Source organism: Lepidochelys olivacea (genome assembly GCF_965140295.1).
Source record: "Lepidochelys olivacea isolate rLepOli2 genome assembly, chromosome: 24".
Lineage (NCBI taxonomy): Eukaryota > Metazoa > Chordata > Testudines > Cheloniidae > Lepidochelys > Lepidochelys olivacea.
The window spans coordinates 14,151,957-14,174,093 of NC_140434.1; the positions used below are offsets into that span (position 1 = coordinate 14,151,957).

Sequence of the window (22,137 nt, forward strand, 5' to 3'; positions counted from 1 at the left end):
CCTCAGCTCAGATCCATAGAAGGTGACTTTTAGTTTTCCCTGGGGTTACTCCAGCCCCTCTCTACGCGAGGCCCCGCCCCATTCCAAAGAACTGAGTCCCTTGTGGAGAATGAGACCAAACCTAAAAGCTTAGTGCTAAATGAAGGCAGGGCAGGCACCCAAATTTTGGAGCACAGATGCAGGCCCAGAGGTGCCAGGCCTGGGGATATGGTCAAACATCAGTGATGGACAGTGGGGTGAAAAGTTCTGAGGCTTCAGAGAATGGGTCTCGTGGCTCTTGGCTGGGCTACCAGCTCAGATGTCTCCAGCCCCAGAGCCCAACGGAGACCAAGCAAGCTGGAGGGAGGGTGGGCTTGGGGACTGGGGTTCTCTGGGAATCACCCTGCTGAGTTCTCTTGGGGGGAGGTCCCAGATCACTGAAGGGTGGGGGGATCTGGGAAGGGAGTGGGGAAGAATCACAGCAGATTAGAGCAGGGGGGCTGGGAGCCAGGACTCCTTGATTCTACCGTAAGCTCTGGGAGGGGAGTGGGGTCTAGTGCTCAGTGTGGGAAGCTAGGAGCCAGGACTCCTGGGTTCTATCCTAGCTCTGGGAGGGGAGGGGTGTCTGGTAGGTTAGAGCAGCAGGGGCTGGGAGCCAGAGTTCTATCCCAGCTATGGTAATTTCTCTCTCTTTCTGTTGCATGTCCTGTCTCTCTCCAACAACCCCCACAAAGCTGCTCTCACAGTCACTCCTGCCGTCCTCCCTGTCCCCACCTCCTCAGGCTCCAGGCACCTCATCCTGGGTCCCAGCACACACTGGCCCTGTTAGTGGGGGGTAGCAGGGACAGTCCAGATAAACCCCCCAACAACCTGGGGCTGGGGCTTAGGATCAGGGGATCCCACTGAACAGAGGAGCGAAATGAGGGCTGGATGATTAGAGACAAAGGTTTTATTGCAGGCAGCCTGGACATGTTATAGAGTGGTGGGACCTGGGGCTGAGATCCCATGCACAGGGGTAGGATGGAAAAGGCATTGAGACCGGCAGATCGATTGTGTGATGCTGTAGGGACATGTCTCTCTCCATGGTCAGTGTGATCAGTGCATGGGGGTCAGCAGGCTCAGTGTCGGGAGCGAGATGCTACGACCGGTTCCCACTCTGCTGCTTTGGTCTCCAGCAAGGCACAGGTGGGCACGGTATGTAGGGAGCTGGTGACCCAGGCAGTGGCTGCCCTAGTTAACAGCTCATGCGGTGGCGAGGCCCTTGTAAGGGGGAGGAGTGCAGGCAACAGCATCCGTGTGGGTGTTGGTGGCAGTAGTTGGGTCACCTGGAGGCACCATGTTCTGGTAAATGACCACAGACTGGAGGAAAAGGTAAGGACAACCTATCAGGACAGGACTCAAGCGCACCTCTCAGCCCAGCAACGCCCCAGTGATGTGCTCCCAGTATAGAACCCTGGAGTCCCAGCTCCCCCGCCCCCCCCACACACTTTAACCCACTAGACCCCCCTCCCCTCCACCGTCCCTGTCATTAATACAGGCCCCATGGTGACGCATCATTACCACTTGGCTGTAGCTGTCCCGGCAGACGGTTTTGCACCCAAAGGCCGCAGTGGAGATGGAGACGCAGAATTCCAGGAAGGTGAACAGGAACAGAACCATGATACAGGCCATGGTTACCTTCTGCCAACGGGAAACTGTTGAATTCCCTACAGGACAAAGGCCCCATGTCCCATTCCCTCAACCTTACCCCGCAAGCCAGCCAGTCCCCACCCTGGGCTGGATCAGAGCCAGCGCCCCTTGGAGGGGAAAGACCCCGTGCCCCATTCCCTGCCAGCTGGTTAAGGCAGTCCCTAGGGGTGGCCATGGGAGGCAGGTTGGTCCCCATGGGAGCAAGGGGATGGTTGCACTGACAGCCCTGCCCTCGTGCGGTGATACCAGGTACTCACATAAGGGAAGCAATTCTCTGGGTACCAGTCACACCTGGACTGATACCTGGATTCCATCAAACTGATCAGGTACAGGATCATGGCACATCCGGCCAGCACCGAGCTGATGATGTTCATTCCCAGGCTGCCTTTCACCTGGCCAGGAGATGGGGGTAGGGAGAGGAGTGCGCTGAGAGCCCAGCTGGACACACGCAGACAACATGGCATGAAGCCAAGCCCCTCTCGGGGAAGACCCCCCCAACAGCAGCGGGGAGAGCCCTCACTTTGACATCCCATTCTTGTGATCATAATGTTCACTCCCATTGCTGTAGCAGGAACATTTAGGGGCTAAATTGCGACGCTGGGTTGAGGTACGGTTCAAATCATTCCAACCGCTTTGGAAAGAATGAGTGATTGTGGGTATAAGAGATAGATAGATAGATAGATAGATAGATAGATAGATAGATAGATAGATAAGATGTGGGAGGCACCTCAAGAGGTCATCGAGTCCAGCTCTCTGCACTCAGGCAGGACCAAATAACCCTAGACCATCCCTGACAACAAATGCTTGTCCAACATGTTCTTGTACACCTCCAATGACGGGGATTCCACAACCTCCCTGAGAAGCCTGTTCCAGACCTGACCTCCCCTTGGCTGTTATCAGGCCCCTCCTCCAACTTCCTTTCACCACTATACATGCCCGCTTTTTTCACCTTTCCTCAGACGTCTGCTTTTCTAAACCTTTTGTCATTTTGTTGCTTTCCTCAGGCCTCTCTCCAATTTGTCCACATCTTTCCTAAAGTGTGGTGCCCAGAATTGGATAAAATATGCCAGCTGAAGCCTCCCCAGTGCCAAGGAGCTTGGACAGTTACCTCCCATCCCTTACATACAACAGTCCTGTTAATACCCCAGGATGATATTAGCCTTTTTCTCAGCTGCATCACAGCCTTGACGCATATTCAGTTTGTGATCCACTATAACAGCTTCTTTTCAGCAACCCCCTAGCCAGTTATTCCCCATTTTGTACCTGTGCATTTGATTTTTCCTTTCACTTTTTGAATTCAGACCAATTCTCCAATTTGTCAAGGCCTTTTTTAATTCTAATCCTGTCACCCCAAATGCTTGCAACCCCTCCCAGCTTGGTGTCATCTGCACATTTCATAAGTGTACTTTCCACTCCATCGTCCACGCCATTAAAGAACATATTGAATAGTACTGGCCCCAGGAAGAACTACTGCGGGATCCCACTTGATAAGCTCTCACAGCTTCCCAGCAAACCATTTGTAACTACTCTTTTGACCAGCTGTGCACCCACCTTATAGGAATTTCATCAAGACTTCATTTCCCTCATTTGCTCATGAGCTTGTCTTGAGGGACTGTGTCAAAAGCCTTAGATTCAGCTGGTTCCTTAAGTACTCTGGGTTGAATTTAATCAGGCTCTAATGACTTGAATACATCCAACTTATCTGAATATTTTTTTAACCTGTTCTTTCCCTATTTTGGCTTGTGTTCCTTCTCCCTGGTTGTCAATATTAATTGTGTTGAGCATCTGGTCACCATTAACCTTTTTTAGGGAAAATTGAAGAAAAGTAGATATTAAACTAGGAATGCCAATCGATTTACAAAAATAATCGCGAGATTAAAATAATAGTCGTGATTAATCGCAGTTTTAATTGCACTGTTAGACAATAACAGAATACCGATTTAAATTTATGATAAACATTTTGGGATTTTTTTCTACATCTTCAAATATATTGATTTCAATTACAACACAGAACACAAAGTGTACCGTGATCACCTTATATTCTTATTTTTGAGTACAGATATCGCACTGTAAAACAAAATAAACATGGCATTTTTCAATTCACCTCCTACAAGTACTGTAGTGCACTCCCTTTATCGGGAAAGTGCAATTTATAATTGTAGAATTTATTTTTTTCTTTTACATAACCGCACTCAGAACCAAAACAATGTAAAACTTTAGAGCCTAAAAGTCGACCCACGAAGGGGCATACGAATGTTTAGCCCATCTGGCACATAAATACCTTGCAACACTGCCTACAACAGTGCCATGCGAATGCCTGTTCTCACTTTCAGGTGACATTGTAAATAAGAAGCGGGCAGCATTATCTCCCGTAAATGTAAACAAACTTGTTTGTCTGAGCGATTGGCTGACAAGAAGAAGGACTGAGGGGATTTATAGGCTGTAAAGTTTTACACTGTTTTGTTCTGGAGTGCAGTTATGTAAAAAAAAAAATTCAACACTTGTAAGTTGCACTTTCAGGATAAAGAGATCGCAGTACAGTACTTGTAGGAAGTGAACTGAAAAATACTATTTCTTTTGTTTATCTTTTTTACAGTGCAATATCTGTAATCAAAAATAAGAATATAAGGTGAGCACTGCACACTTTGTATTCTGTGTTGTAACTGAAATCAGTATATTTGAAGATGTAGAAAAACATCCAAAAATATTTATAATAAATTTAAATTGATATTCTATTATTGTTTAACGGTGCTATTGAAACTGTAATTAATTGCAACTATTTTTTAATCATGTTTGTTTGTTTTGCGTTAATTGCATGCATTAACTGCAGTTGACAGCCCTATATTAAACACCTCAGCCTTCTTGATGTCATGAGTTATTAGCTCTCCTTCCCCACTAAGTAGTGGATCTACACTTGCTGCCATCTTTCTCTTGCTCTTAATGTATTTATAGAACCTCTTCTTGTTGCTTTTTATGTTCCTTGACAGGTGTAACTCATTTTGTTCCTTAATCTGTCTGATTTAGTCCCTTCAAGCTTCTGCTCTTGTAGATAGATAGTGTGACAGGGTCAAGCCAGATGGCTACAGGAGAGTGATAGAAGGTAGATGTATTAGCCCTGGATTAAGCAGATCCCTTTTTCCCTGAGTAAGATAATGGGCTGTTCCAGAACAATCAGGAAGTTGCTGGAACCAATTAAGGCAGCCAATTAAGAAGCTACCAGAATCAATTAGGATAGGCAGGCTAATCAGGACACCTGGTTTTTAAAAGGACCTCACTTCAGTTTGTGGCGTGTGTGCGAGGAGCTGGGAGCAAGAGGCGTGCAAAAAGGTGAGAGTGAGAAGGCATACTGCTGGAGGACTGAGGAGTACAAGCGTTATCAGACATCAGGAGGAAGATCCTGTGGTGAGGACAAAGAAGGTGTTGGGAGGAGGCCATGGGGAAGTAGCCCAGGGAGTTGTAGCTGTCACGCAGCTCTTACAGGAGACACTATAGATGCTGCAATCCACAGGGCCCTGGGCTGGAACCTGGAGTAGAGGGCAGGCCCAGGTTCCTCCTATCCCCCCAACTCCCTGTTTGATATAAGAGGTGTTGATCTGGACTGTGGGTCCCACCAGAGGGGAAGGTCTCTGGCCTGTCCCTCAACCCATTAGATGGGCCAGCAGAGACTGCGGGGACTGTTCTCCTCCTTTTCCCCATGCTGGCCAGTGATGGGGTTAGCTGAGCGAACAACAGGTTTGTGCCACTAACAAAAGGAGCCAAAGTGCGGACTGCTGTGAAGCTCTGAGGTGAGCAAACCTGCCAGAAAGAGCAGAACCCACCAACGCAAAGGAGGAACTTTCTCACGATAGATAGATAGATAGATAGATAGATAGATAGGAAACTGAGGCATCAATTCGTACCAGTGGTATCTTGGGATTCTTTGCAGCCACCACTGAGATGGACCCCGAGATGATGTACTGTGTGGGGGAGAGAAAGGGTTAGAAGCAGTGCTGTGCCTGTGTCTAGGGTTAGCGGAGCACAGCAGGGGTGGATAGGTGCTGTGGATGCTGGGAAATACTAGACTAGGGTGTGCTTGGGAGAGGTAGTCCAGCAGGAGACAGGATGAAGACTGGTGGTCACATGGGAGCCAACGTCTGTGCTGATCCACCCACAGCCTGACCCTGAGCGTCTCTATATTTCTCTCCTGAGCCCTGGCGAGCTGCCTGGTGGGATTAGAGCCCCACGTATCCTATTGTAGGGTCTGCTGCTAGCGCCACCTAGAGGTAATGTTGCCCGACACATCCTTATCAGATCCTACTTTCAGGTGCTGATAACTTTGCCAAGCATTAACTATTAGGGCTGAAATTTCCCATTCACGGTCTGCTGCAGGCTTGATTTTGGGGATAAATTTCAGTCCAAATCATTCAGCCATTGCTGAGGATGAGGCTAGGGGAAAATACGTTGTTTTGACCCTGGTAAGAATAATTCTTACAACTGTTTCATTGAGAAGCTGTAGGGCCTGCATGCTTTGGAGCAGGGCCTGGAAATGTGGCGGGGGAGGAGGTCACCCTGGGGACAGGGATGTGCCTTTTGCTGTTCCATAAAAAGTCCACTCAAATTTGGCCAAATTATAAGCATCTGAAAAATTTCTGTTTGCACATGCTCCATAGAGATGTGTTAGAATTTGGCAGCTAGATTCTCCAAAGGATCTGTCTGCACTGAGTATGCTCCAATCCTTCCCTGCTCCTACATGTGACCCGATGGCAGAAGGCGGGGTGGGGTGGAGACTTACCAGCAACCCACTCCATAGCGGGACGTGCACAGTCAATGCTAATATCCACAAATAGGAGTTGACCATAGCCATCACCATCCCGACAGCAACCTGCACGGCTCCAACTAGGATCTGGGTGATCTACCAGGAAGTGAAGCCAAGAATTTCATCACTGCACTCCGAGCTCACTGGGGGTCGCTTTCCCCTTGGTGCTCCTAACAGGTCCCTCTGTCTTGGGTATTGATCTGGTGCCTATCATCCAGAGCCATCCCTTGGGTACGGCGAATCGGAGCCACTGCTCCGGCCCCCACACTTTGGGGGCCCCCGCGTGGGCGGAGAGGTGAGGCGGGGGTGGGCAGGTGAGCGAGTGGGGTGAGGAGGCAAATAGGGAGGTGAGCGGCAAGTGGGCGGGGGGGGTGAGGAGGACCCCCACCACCAGAACCTCTCCCTTCCCCTACCACCTCCTGCCCGCCAGTGGGCCCTGCCAGTCAGCACCTACTGCCTGCCATGGATCAGAAGTTTTTTGCAGCATCAGGAGGCGCTGGGAGGGAGGGGAGAGGAGCAAGGGCACAGCATGCTTGTGGGAGGGGGAAGAACTGGGCAGGGTAGGAGCAGAGGCGGGGTGGGGCCTTAGGGGAAGGGGTGGAGTGGGGGTGGGGCCTGGGCGGGGTCTGATAAGAAACTTGGCACGTATATCCTGGGCCCGCACCCCTCTAGGGACGGCCCTGCCATCACCATAGCCTCTGATAGTCTTAGTCTAATGCACTGATCCTCCCCACCCCCACACCCTGGGAGGCACAAATGTGGTGTTATCGCTATTGTAGAGGTAGAGAAACTGAGGCACAGAGGAAGATTAAGGGAGTTGCCCAAGGGGCACACTAGGAGTTTATGGTAGGGAAGGAGTAAGTAGGCCCATTGATCAGATCTGACATAGCAGGGAGAGTTGGGAAGGGTACTGGGCTGACTGGGGCCATGGGTCTGATCCAGGGTGGCAGGGAGGGGATGTGATACCAGGCTAGATGGGCTCGTGGGTCGGATCCAGGGTGGCAGGGAGGGGATGTGATACCAGGCCTAAGGACCCATGCGTCTGATCTGGGTCATCAGGGAGGGGACAGGTTTCCAGGCTAGATGGTCCCAAGGGTCTGATGCAGGCCATCAGGGAGACAAATCTAATGTTTCTATGGTTTATCACCACAAAAATTTGGTAATTATAATCCCAACAGAAGCCACAGTCCCTGTGAACCACCCCATGGCTCCCACCAGGGAAGTCAGCCATGCTGAAATACAGACAGGCTGGATGCAGGTTGGCCTGGGGGGTTCTGGGCTTGAAAAGCAACGGTCAGGGGGACACGCCAGCACTGCCTGCCGTACCAGCGCCCCATGGTCTGGCAGGTACAGGAGGAATAGGTGCCCACTGTCAGGGGATTATGCTGGCCCCAGCCGGCTGCATTCTCTGCAAGAACGATGCTGGTGTGTCTGGGGTAACCAGGCCAGGCTCCTCCCTGGCACGAGGCCCACGTTCAGGCAAACATGGGGGCAGCAAGAGGACGGGGCTGGGTCACGTAAACACCTACCCAGTTTATCCTAAGAGCTGGAGGGAGTCGTCTTCTGGAATTCCACCCCCTAGCATCCTTTGGCCAATGGGACACCACCTTCAAACCACGACATCATCAGAACAAGCTCTCATTAGCTGATTGTCCCAGGTGGGTGGGGAAGCCGCCCCAGTGCACAGGATACTCACCCCCAGGGCCAGTGGCTCCCCCTTGTAGAACTTCTCCAGGGGCTGCAGTTTGGCTGAGATGGCAGCACTGGCCGTGTGGGGTTGGGTGATGAAGCTGTTGATGATGGTGATGGGGCTGGCTGAGCTGGCTGTCATGGTGGTGGCCATAGCAGAACCCTGCTGAGATAAGAGCTGGGCTTTCTTTGTGCTGGCAGGACATTGGGGAGGTAAAAGACACCCCCCTCCCAGGATAACAAACAACCCCCGCACCCAGCTCATCTGGGTCACCCCTTGCCCTATCTGGGGGAGATACAGATCAGGGTTTTCCTTGTGGTGCCCAATCACCCCCATGTTAATATCACCCTCATTCACCCCTTTAATATTGCCATCAGTTTCACCCGCAGCAGGGGGCGCTACTGAACCAAACGTGGCTCCCACAGTCTGTGCCCCATGGAACGTGGCCCTTCCCACCATGTGGCAGTGGAGCAATGGGATAGTTGTTCCTTTGGCTGACACCGATATCCCATTTCTAAAACCAATTTCCCACCTCTCACCCAGTATCCCACTACTAACACCAAGATCCCACTGCTAACACCAGTTTCTCACCATTCATACCAGTATCCCACCACTGACACCAGTATTAACACCAGTATCCCACCTTTCACACAACTGACGCCAGTGTCCCACATGTCAGATCTGTTTCACAGCTCTCACCCCAGTATCCCACAGCTAACCCCAGTATCCCACGACTGACACCAATATCCCACAGCTAACCCCAGTATCCCACCTCTCACAGCAATATCTCACATCGAATACCAATATCCCACAGCTAACACCAATATCCCATGCCTGATGCCAGTTTCCCATCACTCACACCACTTTCCCACCTCTCACACCAATATCTCACCTTGATTACCAGTATCCCACCACTCACACCAGTTTCCCACCGCTCACACCAACATCACAGCAGAATTTCAGAGCTGTACAAACCAGCTTCTCAGTGAACGAGAATTCAGTGAGGCGCAGTCTGGGAAGAGTCTCAGTCTAATCAAAGTGTGGGAAAAATTCAAGGTCTTCTTTTTCTGCCAGGAGGGAATGGGGTGATGATCCATTCATAACACTCCACCTCCACCCAGGTCATGTTATCATCACCCTAGCTCTAGCCCTCCACATCGGCATCGCTTCAGTGAGCAGCAGGGGATGCTGTGAACTCCGGTGTGTCTCCCAACTTCCCCCATGGCCCAGGTTGGGTTCCACTGGAAACCTCCATGGTAGTGAAGAACCCGCCGGTTTGGGTACAGAGAGGGTGTGAGAGGCAGGGCTGAGGTTGGTTCTGGCTGAGCATGGAGTTTTGTGCCATTTTTCTTGCCTGGTAAAGAGCAGAGCCCCGGCTGAGGGATCCCATGAACTGAGCAGAAATGAGCTAAAACAGAGCAACCTGACTAGCAGCCCCACCTGGAGCTGGAGTGGGCAGGAGGTAGACCCCCCCAGTAGGCCATGCTGCAGGGGGCTCAGTAGGGGGCCCCAGCAGAGATGGCTATGACAGGAAGGGGAGGTGGTCTGGAAAGGGAAGAGGACCTGGGAGTCAGGAGAGATGCACAGGCCAGGGCTGATACAGGTTGGGGGGGAGGGTGTCCCCCAAAACACTGTGGTTATATCCAGAGCCCCAGCCCCAGTAAGGAGCCCAGATTCTGAGCCACTGAGTTTCCACAATGGACTAAGAGCGTGTGTGTGTGTGTGTGTGTGTGACTGTTTGTATGTGCATGTGACTCTCTATGTGTCTGACTGTCTGGTGGGACTGTCCTTGTGTGCATCAATTTATTTGAGCATAAGCTTTCATGAGCTACAGCTCACTTCATCGGATGCATAAAAGTGGAAAATGCAGTGAGGATGTTTTTATACAAATCATGAAAAAATGGGTGTTTATCACTTCAAAAGGTTTTCTCTCCCCCCACCCCACTCTCCTGCTGGTAATAGCTTATCTAAAGTGAGCACTCTCCTTACAATGTGTATGATAATCAAGGTGGGCCATTTCCAGCACAAATCCAGGTTTTCTCTCCCCCCACCCCACTCTCCTGCTGGTAATAGCTTATCCTTACATTGTAAGGAGAGTGATCACTTTAGATAAGCTATTACCAGCAGGAGAGTGGGGTGGGGGGAGAGAGAACCTTTTGAAGTGATAAACACCCATTTTTTCATGATCTGTGTGTATAAAAACATCCTCACTGCATTTTCCACTTTTATGCATCCGATTAAGTGAGCTGTAGCTCACGAAAGCTTATGCTCAAATAAATTGGTTAGTCTCTAAGATGCCACAAGTACTCCTTTTCTTTTTCCGAATACAGACTAACACGGCTGCTACTCTGAAACTTGTGTGCATGTGACTCTGTGAGGGGGACGACTGTCTGTGTGTGCATGTGACTCTGTGTGTCTGACTGTCTGTGTGGAGGGGACTGTCCGTGTGTGCATGGGACTCTGTGTGTCTGACTGTCTGTGTGGGGGGGACTGTCCGTGTGTGCATGGGACTCTCTGTGTGTCTGACTGTCTGTGGGTGGGGGGACTGTCCGTGTTTCTGTGTGTGCATGTGCTCTCTGTGTGTCTGATTGTCTGTGCATGGGACTGTCAGTTTGTCTGTGTGTGCATGTGACCCTCTGTGTGTCTTACTGTGTGGGACTGTCCATGTGTCCCTGTTGCATCTCTATGGTTGCCAGCTTGATGTGTCTGTAAGCGTGCTTCAGTGGGTGGGTGTGAGAGAGATTGTGTGTGAATGTTTCTCTTGTGTGTGTCTGTCTCTGAGTGTGTGTGTGAACATGTGTGTATATGTGAGTGTGGCAGGAGTGTGACTGTGTGTTTGTGTCCATTGTTGTTGTGAGTCTCTTGAGTGTGTGTGTGTGTGTGTGTTATGAGCTGGGTGAAACCTCTCTATAATTTGGGTTAAAACCCTAGTCAGGTTGACAGGTGTGAACTCACCCTCCCATTATCATAGCTGTAAACATAATCCCCAGTAAAGACAAAAGGTGCGTGTGACACACACACACACACGCAGACAGACAGAGTTTTGGGGCTGGGTATTGTTTTGGGCAGGGCTGTGTGTGAGAACACCCAGACACTGAGCTCATACACAAGCAGTGTGTCTACACTACAGCCGCATGGCTACAGCTCTCTCGTGCAGACCCTTGTCGGTGGTGGGGTTTCCAGCGCTGTACTGAATCCATCCCTATGAGATGTGGTAGCTAGGTCGACAGGAGAATCCTAACGTGTCCACACCAGGGTGATTTGGGTGCAGAGACATGGGGCTTTGTACTCTGCTTGCTAATAAACAAAACTGTGTCAAAGCCGATCCCTGGCTAGCCTCGATTTCTGCCTCCAGCTGGGACATCCCCCGAACCCCCTACTTTGACTAGCTTCTGAGGTCAGAAGGGGCCACGTGTGTGTCTGTTTATGGGGTATTTGAGTGTGTGTGTGTATCAGAGTGTGTGCTGTACGCAAGTCCCTCCTGCCCCTGAACTCCCAGCTCCATCTGACCCTGCCACTAACTGACAGCCCCCATCCCAGCAACCCGCCACGCTCCCCAGAGAGACCCAGCCATGGCAAATCCCCTTCCCCAATCCTATCCTGCCTCCGGCTTACCCTCCATCCGGCTCTGCAGCTGGCTCTCACTCTGGCAGGAAAGAGCTGAGCTTAGACCCCATGCCGTAAACAAGGGGCCCTTTTTGGGAAGCTCCAGAACCGATCGCCACCCTGATTGGTGCCAAAGTACGCGTAAGGCAGGCCAGGGGCTGGACAGTGTCCCAGTTCCCCTGCACCCCTTTGCCTGGTGCACAAATGGCTCCTGTCAGCAGGCTGCAGGCAATACGCTGCTCAGCAGCAGGACCTCTGGAGACTAACCATTTCCTCCCCCTGCCCAAAGTAAGGGTAAGCAGGGGAGGGCTGGAGACACCGAGCTGCGGTTGTGCTTCTAGGCAGAGCTGACGGGAGGTTTTCCAGAGGGATGTTTTGCTGTTGGAAAATGCAGATTTCTCAGCCCCCAAACTTCCCGTGGGGACACGCGGGCTGCAAAGCAAAAAGGTGACAAAGCAGGGCCCTGATGACAGTCCTTAAATAGGCCCAGGGCTGTTCTAACGAGGCTGGGGGTCAGCTGTTCTCCTTGCCCAGCGAAGGTAGGAGGAGAAGCGGCGGTTAATCCACAGCAGGTGAGCCTGAGGGTGGATATTAGGACCAATTTGCTAACTCTAAGGGGAGCTGAGTACTGGAACAGGTTCGCAAGGGAATCTGCCCCATGGCAGGGCCTCTGTGTGCCCCTCCCCCATATACCAGATCCCCCCATTCTTTCCCCATGCCAGTGGCTCTATATGTCCCTGTGGTGAAGCGGGACTGTTCTTAATGTTTCCTCTGACTATTGTGGGGGTGCCTCAGTTTCCCCTATGCAGTTCTTAAGTATCTAGGGGGTGGGATAAGGGTGTATGATCGTTGCAGAGCCCTAGAGGGCGGGTGTGTGCAGGGCTCTGGACACAGAGAATGGCCAACACCCTGTTTCCTGGCACCTGATGGCATGGGCCTTCCCCCCTGCAAGGTGAGAGCTAAGGGCTGGAGAGAGTTTCAGTTTGGGGCTGGCTGGGGACATGGAGTGAAGTGCAGACGTGGTTGTCTGGCTCACTGCTCCCCCTCCAATGGACCCTGCCTCCCCCCACAATGGACCCAGCTGAGGGGTCCTGTTCTCTGCACCTACAAGCTCTGTTTTAGACCATGTTCCTGTAGTCTAGTAAATTTCTGTTTTACTGGCTGGTTGAGAGTCACGTCTGACTGCGAAGTTGGGGTGCAGGACCCTCTGGCTTCCCCAGGACCCTGCCTGGGCGGACTCGCTGTCGGAAGCACACGGAGGGGCAGAGGATGCTGAATGCTCCGAGGTCAGACCCAGGAAGGTGGAAGCTGTGTGAGCTGTGTGTCCTGCAGACAGTCTGCTCACAGAAAGGAGACTTCCCCAGAGTCCTGACTGGCTTCGCGGGGAGCAGTTCCAGAGCATTGCCCAGGGACTCCGTGACAGTCCCTCACCATTTTTCCCTTCTGTTTTTCTAGTGCCCCCCCGCAAATCAACAGGGTTCTGTCCATCGGTGCCTGGTCCCTTCCCTGACAGTTCGGCACTGATCAGATGCAGCGTTCAAACACTATCCTGTAACATCCACACAGACGGACAAAGACATACTACTGAGCGGCGTGTCGGGCCTCACTTCACCAGTCTTCTGACGATGGGAAGGGACCCAGGTGCTGTGGGGATGGGGGCCAGGCTCCAGCTGTCAGTCCTGGTGGCAGGGCTCCGGCTGTGAGCCCCATGCAGGGCTGACAGCCAACAGGAGATGTAAGTAACAGTGTCTACATAGCCACTGCGTCACCCTAAGTACACCCACCTAAGCGCTACACCTCTCGCAGAGGTGGCGTTATTGGGTCGGTGTAGCGGGCAACTCACATCGGCGGAAGCCCTGTTGCAGTGTAGACATGAACAGAGTTAAAGTGACGTAAGCTGCCATATATCGACCTAACTGTCGTGTAGCCCAGCTCTCAGATACTATCTGATCCTCTCTCTCTGCAGTGGTTGAGGGAGGAACTGATTAGACTCTCTTGAAGGTTGTTGGTTTGTTCAGTGACCATCAAAGTGTAGGACTGGAGGGGACCTCCATGCGCCCTTTGGTCCAGTCCCCTGCACTCAAGGCAGGACTGTAACAGCCAGACCAGGCCTGACGGGTGTTTGTCTAATTTGCTCTTTAAAACCCAATGATTCCACAGCCTCCCTAGGCAATTTGTTCCAGGGCTTAACCACCCAGACAGTTAGGACGTTTTTCCTGATGCCCAACCTAAACTGCCCTTGCTGCAATTTAAGCCCATTGCGTCCTGTCCTCAGAGGTGAATGAGGCTGCGTCGCCCGATGCCCGGCTCCCGCGCTGCTCTGGAGGGGCCTGCACAGCACAAGCTGTTCTCAGCCTGCGGCAGGAAGCATCTGGGCCTGCAGCCTGGCCAGGGGAGGAAAAGGAACTAAGAAGGGTGGGGGATGTGGGGAACCAAGGAACTGGCCCTAGGGTGTGGAGACTCAGGATCTAGCCCCTGAAGGGTTAATATTGAGTAATGATTTAGCAATGACTCCCTCTGCCAGTAACTCTGACAATGGAGGAGGGGCACCATGCTGCAGGGAGTGGGGGAGGGCTCAGCAGGGGGCACTGTGCCGGGAGTGGGGCGGGGGAGTATTGTGCTGTGGGGCGGGGGGGCACCGTGCTGCAGGGGGCTCAGCACGGCTCCAAGGTCACAGTTACTGGCAGAGGGAGTCACTGCTAAACCATTGCTCAATATTAACCCTTCAGGGCCTGCCCCACCCCAGGGCTAGTTCCTTGGCTCCCCCCATTCCCCACTCCCGTTAGTTCCTCTTCCTCCCCAGGCTGGGCTCCAGGCCCAGACACTTCCCGCCCCAGGAAGAGAACAGATTGTTCTGAACAGTCCCCTCCAGGGGCAGCTGGATTTGGGGGGGAGGGGAAGATTTTCCCTGCAATTAACTTCTATCTCCTTGCCTCCTGCTCTAACCGTTCCGCCCCACTCCACTCCTAGAGCTAGAGGAGAACCCAAGAGTCCTAGCTCCCTTGCTCTAACCACTAGAACTGCCCCCCTTTGCAGAGGAGTGTCACCATAATCCCCACCCCATCCTCTGATCCCTCTAACTCCTGTCCCCTACCACCCAGGCCCCTCTCCATAACCACCTCCACTCAAATCTCCACTGCCCCCTCACCCTTCCACCCCCTAATGTTCACTCCCTTCTCTGCCGGACTTTGAGCCCTTCCCAATTTGCCAATAACGTGCTCCTTTAACCTCCACCAGATTGGGGAGCTCGGCCTGGCTGGCTGGCTGCCTGGGCATGCTGGCTCCGCATCATTCCTTTGGCATGTGCCCAGTAGCCATGCCCCCGTCCCCAGCGCCATGCTCTCAGTTGAACCCCATGCTCAGCGTTACTCCCTCGAGGGGCAAGTTGGTGCCATGTGCTAGCCGGGGTAAATGGCGAGCGACTGAGCCTGCTCGGGGCAGGAGCCGACCCCTGGCTTGATCCCTGTCTGTGTGCAAAGAGAATGCGGAGAATCTGTTAACCTTAAGAGAAACTGTTTTCTTGGGGGAGGGGTGCCTCGTGGGAACGCCTCGCTCAAATTGCCCCCGATTTAGAGCTCTAAACCTACCCTGTAGCCCCAAGAGGAACACCAGCTCTCAAGGCAATCCAAGTTGCCACATGCACACTGCACGCTGCCTTTATCTCAGCACTGAAGGTCTGTGCCATGCACTGAGTTCACCTGTTCTCAGCTCACTGCCTTTATCTCAGCGAGTTCACCTGTTCTCGGGTCCAGCATTTTGGCAGCCCCTACAATACCAGGACCATTCCTGGGCTGCCCCTGTTCCTTTGCCAAGTCAGGGGATCCTGATGAATAACAGAGGCAGAAACTGGGGCTGGTCGTTCGTATGAAACACGTTTATTGGGTGTAGGGAGATCAGGGGTGAATGCGCAGTAGAGAGGAATCAGATCCTGTCGGCAGGGGAGAAGAAAGAAAGAAAGAAAGAAAGAAACTGTAATTTGCCACACTGTAGCCTCGCACCGTCCCTTTAAATCCCGCAGAAGGAAGCTGTCACACTGTTAGTGTAGATGGCACCATCAGGAGTGAGTCCCAGTCGTCACCATCCACAATGCTGGCCCAGATACTGCGCTGCCCCCTGGGGGCCATTGCAGAGCCGGCAGCAACTCGGAGTGGTTGGGGTCGGTCAGCAGGTGAAGTGGGGCATGGCTCAAGGGGTCTGGGTGTCCTGGTAAGGGGGCGGGGCTTTGGGGGGGTCATTGGCGAGGGCAGCTGGAGGCCCCATGTTCTGATAAATCACCACAGACTGGAGGGAGAGACAGGAGGAGAGCATGAGGGGCAGCCCTAGGGCCACCCACTCCCCTGCCCCCCACATTCCCCTATACCCCCTACTCCTCCTTCGTGCCCCCCACATTCTCATGCAGCCCTATTGGGCAGTGCACAGACACAAATTGTTCATGGAATAACTCCCCTAGGGAAGTACGGGGGCCGGGCGGGGAGAGGTTCCTACATCTGTCAACTGACTTAAAAAGAAGATGGGCTGGACAAATGTTTCACACACCCAGGGATAGAACCCAGGAGTCCTCACCCATGGCTTTAAACTCTAAACTCCACTCCCTTCTCTGAGCCTGGGATAGAACCCAGGCGTCCTGGCTCCCAGCCCTCCCCCCCCAACCCCAAGACCCCCATCCCCTCGCACAAAGGCTGTCACCGTGTCGCTGTAGCTGTCCCGGCAGAGTGTTTTGCACCCGAAGGCAGCACTGGAGATGGAGACACAGAACTCCAGGATGGTGAAGACCAGGAGAATCATGACCACCCCGAACATGGTATCCTGGCCAGGGAAGATCCACGAGGGACTGACTGAGAATACACACAGCGCCCCCTGCTGAGCCCCCGCTCCCCGCAGCACAGCGCCCCCTGCTGAGCCCCCGCTCCCCGCAGCACAGCGCCCCCTGCTGAGCCTCCCGGGTCACAGATAGCTTCATGGGGCAGAGCTGGGCAGGCCGAGGGGGCAGCCGGACTCACCGTGGGCACTCGGGAGGTCGGCGCGCAGGACTTGGACTCCTCGATCCAGTAGCAGGTTACTCCCGGGAAGTAGAAGACAAACGAGAACGAACAGATGATGATTCCCACTCCGGCCACTATGGCGCTGAGGGTATTCATAGCTAGCATGCCCTTCACCTGGGGAGGAGGCATCAGAGATGTGGGGCTAGGACGCCCAGCTATGTCGCCCACACACCCCACACCTCCCACCCCTGCATCTCCCCAGCCACCCTCCTGCCCTTGAATCCTCCTGCACCCCTCCAGACACCCTCAGCCTGTGTCCAGCTTCCACGGTACAGCATGTCGGTGGAGATTTTAATGTCTAGCGAGACAAGGCTGGTGGGGGCCCAGCTTCCGCTGGGGAAATCATAGAATCATAGAATCTCAGGGCTGGAAGGGACCTCAGGAGTCATCTAGTCCCACCCCCTGCTCAAAGCAGGACCAACCCCAACTAAATCATCCCAGCCAGGGCTTTGCAAAGCCAGGCCTTAAAAACCTCTAAGGAAGGAGATTCCACCACCTGCCTAGGGAACCCCTTCCAGTGCTTCACCACCCTCCTAGTGAAAAAGTTTTTCCTAATATGCAACCTAAACCTCCCTCACTGCAACTTGAGACCATTACTCCTCATTCTGTCATCTGCTACCACTGAGAACAGTCTAGATCCATCCTCTTTGGAGCCCCCCTTCAGGTAGTTGAAGGCTGCTCTCAAATCCCCCCTCACTCTTCTCTTCTGCAGACTAAACAATCCCAGTTCCCTCAGCCTCTCCTCGTAAGCAAGCTAGCCTGCTCTCCAGAGCTCTTCTTCTAATCCTTGTTACAATCTTCAGCCCGAAACAGGCGGCTTTCAGCCATTCGTGGCAGTTTTCAGTGGCAACGTTTTGGGCTTTGGGGCAATTTTGAGTAGACATTTTTCATTTTCCCTGCACTTTTTAGCAGCTTCCAGCTACAAATTTGCTCTTTTGGGGGCAACTTTTGGCAGCCAATTGGCCATTTTCAGCTGTGTGGGGTGGGCTGCTGTTTTTGTCTGAAAAAACTGGGGGGGGGGTGTTTGGTGGCTGTTTTGGGCTGAAATTTTTCAATTTTGGGCAATTTCCCCCTGGAAATTCTTCCTTTCATGACTGTTTTGGGGTAAAATGTTTCAATTCTCAGCCGTTTGGCCAGTTTGGGGATGGGAATTTTCAGTGTTGAGAAAAAAGTCAAAAGTTTCCATTGGAATTTTTGGTGAATTCTTCCCCCGCCCCCCCCCGCCAATTTTTCATGTTTCAATTAACTTTCCCGGGGGGGGAAACCCCAATATATTCCAACTGGCTCAAAAAACAAGGGACAGAAACCTCATTCCTTACCAGTGAGATCTTGGGGTTCTTGGCAGCCTCCACACAAATGAACCCCGAAAGGATGTACTGGAGAAAAAGCAGAGATGGGTGAAAGCTGCTTCCCACTCTTCACCCAACAGGTGAGATCATCCCACTCGCTTGGTGCCTCAGTTTCCCCTCCATGCATTAGGTATATTGGCATTCCCTCCCTCACAGGCAGGGTGAGGATCAATACACCGGGGGTGGAGGGGAGTCACACATTTCTCATGCCCATTACACATCTCAGAGGCTCCCTCCCCACCATGCCAAGGGCCTTATGTGTCCCCCACTTCCCCTCCCTTCCATGCCAGGGGGTTCTGGATCCCCCCATTCTTCCCTTTCTCCCCATGCCACAGGCTCTGTATGCCCTACAGAGACTCAGCTGAAGATGGGGGAGGGGTCCAGGTGCTGCGGGGATCGGGGCCAAAGAAGCACCTGTGATAGGTCGGTGCTCTGCACAGACACACAGCCAGTGGCCACCCCAAGGACTCACAGACGGGACATGCGAACCCGCCCAGCAGGCCAGCGGCAGCTCAGGGAGCAACCCCCAACTCTTCTAGCCCCATGGCCAGTGCCCCAGTCGCCACTCCGCCACCCCTGGCAGTACCAGCTGGGCTTCCAAAGATCATTGGGAAGCCGGGTTCAGGGCACGGCGCTGGCTGGCTAAACCGCCCTACGGAGAGGATTCCGAGACAATGTCCTCCTTGTTTGCACACACACACCCCGAAGCCCCCACCACTAGGACTTACCAGGATCCCAGTCCAAAAGGGGGTCCCCACCTTTATCGCCACTTGGTGGTGGTCATTCGTCAGGGTCAGGATGATGCCAAAAGCTATCTGCACAATGCCCGTGAGTATCTGTGTGATCTGCAGAGACACCATGAGGCATGTTACTGGCCAGGAGCTGCATTCTGGGGAACTTACTACATGGTTACTCAGTCCCTACTACACGGTTACTCCATCCCTACCACACGGTGACACAGTCTCTACTACACAGGGTCTCTGTATTTTGGCTAGTCATTCATGAGAGGATAAAGCCTCTAGACGGATCCTCAGGAGACGTGTTCTGTTCCCAACTCTGCCACTGGCCTTATCCTCCCTGTGTCTGTTTCCTCACGATACCTCATTTGTAAAGTACTTTGAGATCAACTGATGACAAGGGCTACCAAGAGCTAGGGATGATAATTATATGGCTACTTAGTCCTTACATCTACTTAGGCCAAGATTTCCAAAGGAATTATGCACCTGAATGCAGGTGGGTGTCTCTTGGGCTTGACAAAAGTGCCAGAGCTAGGTGCCTAACTCCCATTGATCCCAAACCCAAAAGTGCCAGAGCTAGGTGCCTAACTCCCTTTGACTTTCCATGAGCTGCAGGCACCTAGGTAAGTCTTGGCAAGTCCCACTTGCTCCTCTCTACCTATCTAATCAACTTAGATATGTATCTACTTTTGTTTTCGTCTATATGGCCCATCACCTTAGTTTGGAAGTAATGGATTAAAATAATGGAATTGCATCATGCTCCCAAGTGGAACATTCCTAATGAAAACAGCTGGGAATTAGGACTCCTGGGTTCTATCCCCAGCTCTGGGAGGGGAGGGGGCGTCTAGTGGGTTACAGCAGAGGAGCTAGGACTCCTGGCTTCTATTTCTAGCTCTCGTAGGGGAGGAGGGTGCTCAGAGGGTCAGGTCTTGTGCATCCTGACCCTGACTCGCTGCAAGTCTCCAGTCAGGCACCCACCTAGCTCTGTGCCTCAGTTTCCCCCTCTGTATTACAGAGATAATCATCCCCAACCACATTTCTAAGGCACTTTGGGATCCTCAGTGCCACAGCACTATACCAAGGCCACACATGACAGCCTGTGGCCAAGGATAGGACCCCCTGCACCTAAAAGCCTGAGTGTCTTCCGTCCAAGCTAATCAGGCAACTACACCCAGCAAGGGCAGCAGCCGCCTCCTGTTAATGGCCCAGCCAGCAGAAGGAGTCAGAAAGGCTCATTGTGTCCCCCTGGGTCCCCTTCGCAGGCCAGCCTCCGGCTATGCTGGACTCACGCCCAGAGCCAGTGGCTCCCCCTGGTAGAACTTCCGCAGGGGCCGTGGTGGGGCAGAGGAGGCTGACGAGTGGGGCTGGGGTATGATCTGCGTCAGCAGGACGACTCCGGAGGGCCCCGCCTCCATGAGGGCAGCAGGTGCCTATTCCCGGCCTGTGCAGTGCTGACAGGAGCCGTCACAGCAACTAAATGAGGGAGAGGAAAAGAGAGAGAAGGACGGGGAAAGAATGAAGAGTCTCACATTTAGGATGAGAACAATTGGGATTCAGAACTCCTGGGTTTTCTCCCTGGCTCTGGGAGCGGGGGGGGGGGGGGGGAGTCTAGTGGTTAGAAAAGGGAGGGTTGGGAGCCAGGACTCCTGGGTTCTCTCTATGGCTCTGGGAGGGAAGTGGGGGCTAGTGGTTAGAGAAGGGAGGGTTGGGAGCCAGGGCTCCTGGGTTCTCTCTATGGCTCTGGGAGGGGAGTAGGGTCTAGTGGTTGGGGGGGGGGGGTGCACAGAGCCAGTTTTTCACAGGAAACCTTTCCCCTCCCATCTCTGCCTGTCCGCTTGCTAGCGGATCTCTCCCAGGCCTGTGGTGGGAGGGCATCAGACATAGTGACCCTCCCAGCCTCCGTCTGCCCCAGAGCCCCAAGGCTCGCAGCCCCCCAGCTGCTCTGTGACTGATGCACCCCAGAGAGCGTCCCCCGCTGCCCAGTGCCCCTGCTATGCTCGGCTGTACTTGCCCTGGGCTCCTAGCACCCCCGGCCGCTCCTGCAGGCCCCCGCAGCTCGGGCTGTCTGCCTGGGCAGGAAGTGGCTGGGCCTGGTGCCCAGCCAGGGAGGGAGAGGAAGAGGGAGAGGCCCGTGCGAGGGGGGAGCCAGTGGCCTCTGGCACGAGGATAGAGCAAGGGCGGATTTGGCCCTGGTACCTCCGGGCCAGGCTGGCAGAAACACCCAGCCCAGCAGCAGGCTGGGCACAAGCTGGTGCCATGGGTGAGCGACTGAGAGGAACTGTCCGGCCGCTGCCTCAAGCCTGCAGCCCGGTGGTTTGACAGCAGGTCAGGGCTCGGGGATCAGCCGAAAGGGGCCGGGCCTGGCGGGCCAGGCCACCGAGCTCCCGGCGCGGCTCTGCCCTCTGGGCCATGTCGTGTGTGGAGGTTTCCCAGACATGCGGGGCTGGAGGGGACCTCAAGAGGGCCTCAGGGCCAGCACCCCGGGGCCAAGTCAGAGCCGAGGGACCCCCGAGCGGCCCTGACAGGGTGTGTCCAGCCCGGTCTTAAAACCTTCCAGTGACACGGTTCCTTGGGTAACCTGTTCGGAGTGTCCCGGCTGTTCTTTTGGCAGCCACTAAGTGTCTTCCGGGTGCTGACAAACAACAGTTGCATTTGTGGGACCTACCTGCTCTACCCGAGGGAGCTGCATCGCAGTGCCAGGTGAGCTGTCCTCATGTGCCGTTATGTGTGGCTGTTCCCCAGCTGTCCCACCCCTGAGGCGGCTGCATCCCAGCGCTGGGAAAGCTGTCCTCATGCGGCTTTCCCCATCTGCCCCACCCCAGATGTGGCTGCATCTCAGTGCTCTGCATACCCAATCCCAGCGTTATGGGTCTCAGATGATTTGTGCAGAGGAGTCCATTTCTGTTGCAGGAGTGATGGTGTGGTGAGTGAAAGCCCCATGATATTAACCCTCTACTTTCCAGTCTCTGACCCTGAACAACAGGCCCTACCTCTGGAGTGGAGCAGCTGGGGAACAGCCACACATAACACCCCATGGGGACAGCTCACCCAGTGCTGAGATGTAGCCACCTGTAGCTCATTATCTGAGCACAGTTCAGGCTTTGAGCAACCAGCACAGAGCTGGCTCCACCCAGGGGGAAATTCCTGCCCTTGGTTGTTTTCATTCACTAAAGCCCATGGCAGCCAACTCTCTGAGCTCTTTGAACTGGCCTGAGCTCAGCAAAGTGCTAATGGAGCCCTGCTGCCACCA

The 22,137-nt window shown here is 53.6% G+C and overlaps 2 protein-coding genes across 9 annotated transcripts; both read right to left on the bottom strand.

Moving 5' to 3' along the window:
- Nucleotides 1-910: 910 nt before the first annotated feature.
- Nucleotides 911-11,923, bottom strand: LOC311512645 (membrane-spanning 4-domains subfamily A member 4D-like). 8 transcript variants are annotated; one of them, XM_084613994.1, is made up of 9 exons: nt 11,769-11,897; nt 9,129-9,220; nt 8,160-8,315; nt 7,993-8,070; nt 6,440-6,559; nt 5,568-5,624; nt 1,926-2,060; nt 1,540-1,659; nt 911-1,338 (listed from the first exon to the last, which is right to left on the bottom strand). In XM_084613994.1, the coding sequence occupies exons 3-9, from the start codon at nt 8,304-8,306 to the stop codon at nt 1,222-1,224; spliced, it is 774 nt and encodes a 257-aa protein (XP_084470120.1). In that variant the 5' UTR covers nt 8,307-8,315; nt 9,129-9,220; nt 11,769-11,897; the 3' UTR covers nt 911-1,221. The 8 variants fall into 8 exon arrangements, with proteins under 8 accessions (XP_084470120.1, XP_084470116.1, XP_084470117.1 ...); XM_084613990.1 differs by having other exon boundaries at nt 8,160-8,318; XM_084613991.1 differs by having other exon boundaries at nt 9,046-9,220.
- Nucleotides 11,924-15,612: 3,689 nt separating this feature from the next.
- Nucleotides 15,613-20,995, bottom strand: LOC311512772 (membrane-spanning 4-domains subfamily A member 4A-like). The gene is made up of 7 exons (XM_084614131.1): nt 20,899-20,995; nt 20,177-20,360; nt 18,879-18,995; nt 18,121-18,177; nt 16,760-16,915; nt 16,446-16,565; nt 15,613-16,040 (listed from the first exon to the last, which is right to left on the bottom strand). The coding sequence occupies exons 2-7, from the start codon at nt 20,300-20,302 to the stop codon at nt 15,945-15,947; spliced, it is 672 nt and encodes a 223-aa protein (XP_084470257.1). The 5' UTR covers nt 20,303-20,360; nt 20,899-20,995; the 3' UTR covers nt 15,613-15,944.
- Nucleotides 20,996-22,137: the final 1,142 nt, after the last annotated feature.

Coding starts and splice junctions, on each gene's coding strand:
- LOC311512645 (XM_084613989.1), bottom strand. CDS start 8,306: ATGGCCACCACCATGACAGCCAGCTCAGCCAGCCCCATCACCATCATC. Junction 2,061..5,567: donor AGAATCCCAAGATACCACTG/GTACGAATTGAT, acceptor TCTCCTGGCCAG/GTGAAAGGCAGCCTGGGAAT. Junction 1,660..1,925: donor CAGAGAATTGCTTCCCTTAT/GTGAGTACCTGG, acceptor TCCCGTTGGCAG/AAGGTAACCATGGCCTGTAT.
- LOC311512772 (XM_084614131.1), bottom strand. CDS start 20,302: ATGGAGGCGGGGCCCTCCGGAGTCGTCCTGCTGACGCAGATCATACCC. Junction 18,178..18,878: donor CCTTTTGGACTGGGATCCTG/GTAAGTCCTAGT, acceptor CTTTTTCTCCAG/TACATCCTTTCGGGGTTCAT. Junction 16,566..16,759: donor CGACCTCCCGAGTGCCCACG/GTGAGTCCGGCT, acceptor TTCCCTGGCCAG/GATACCATGTTCGGGGTGGT.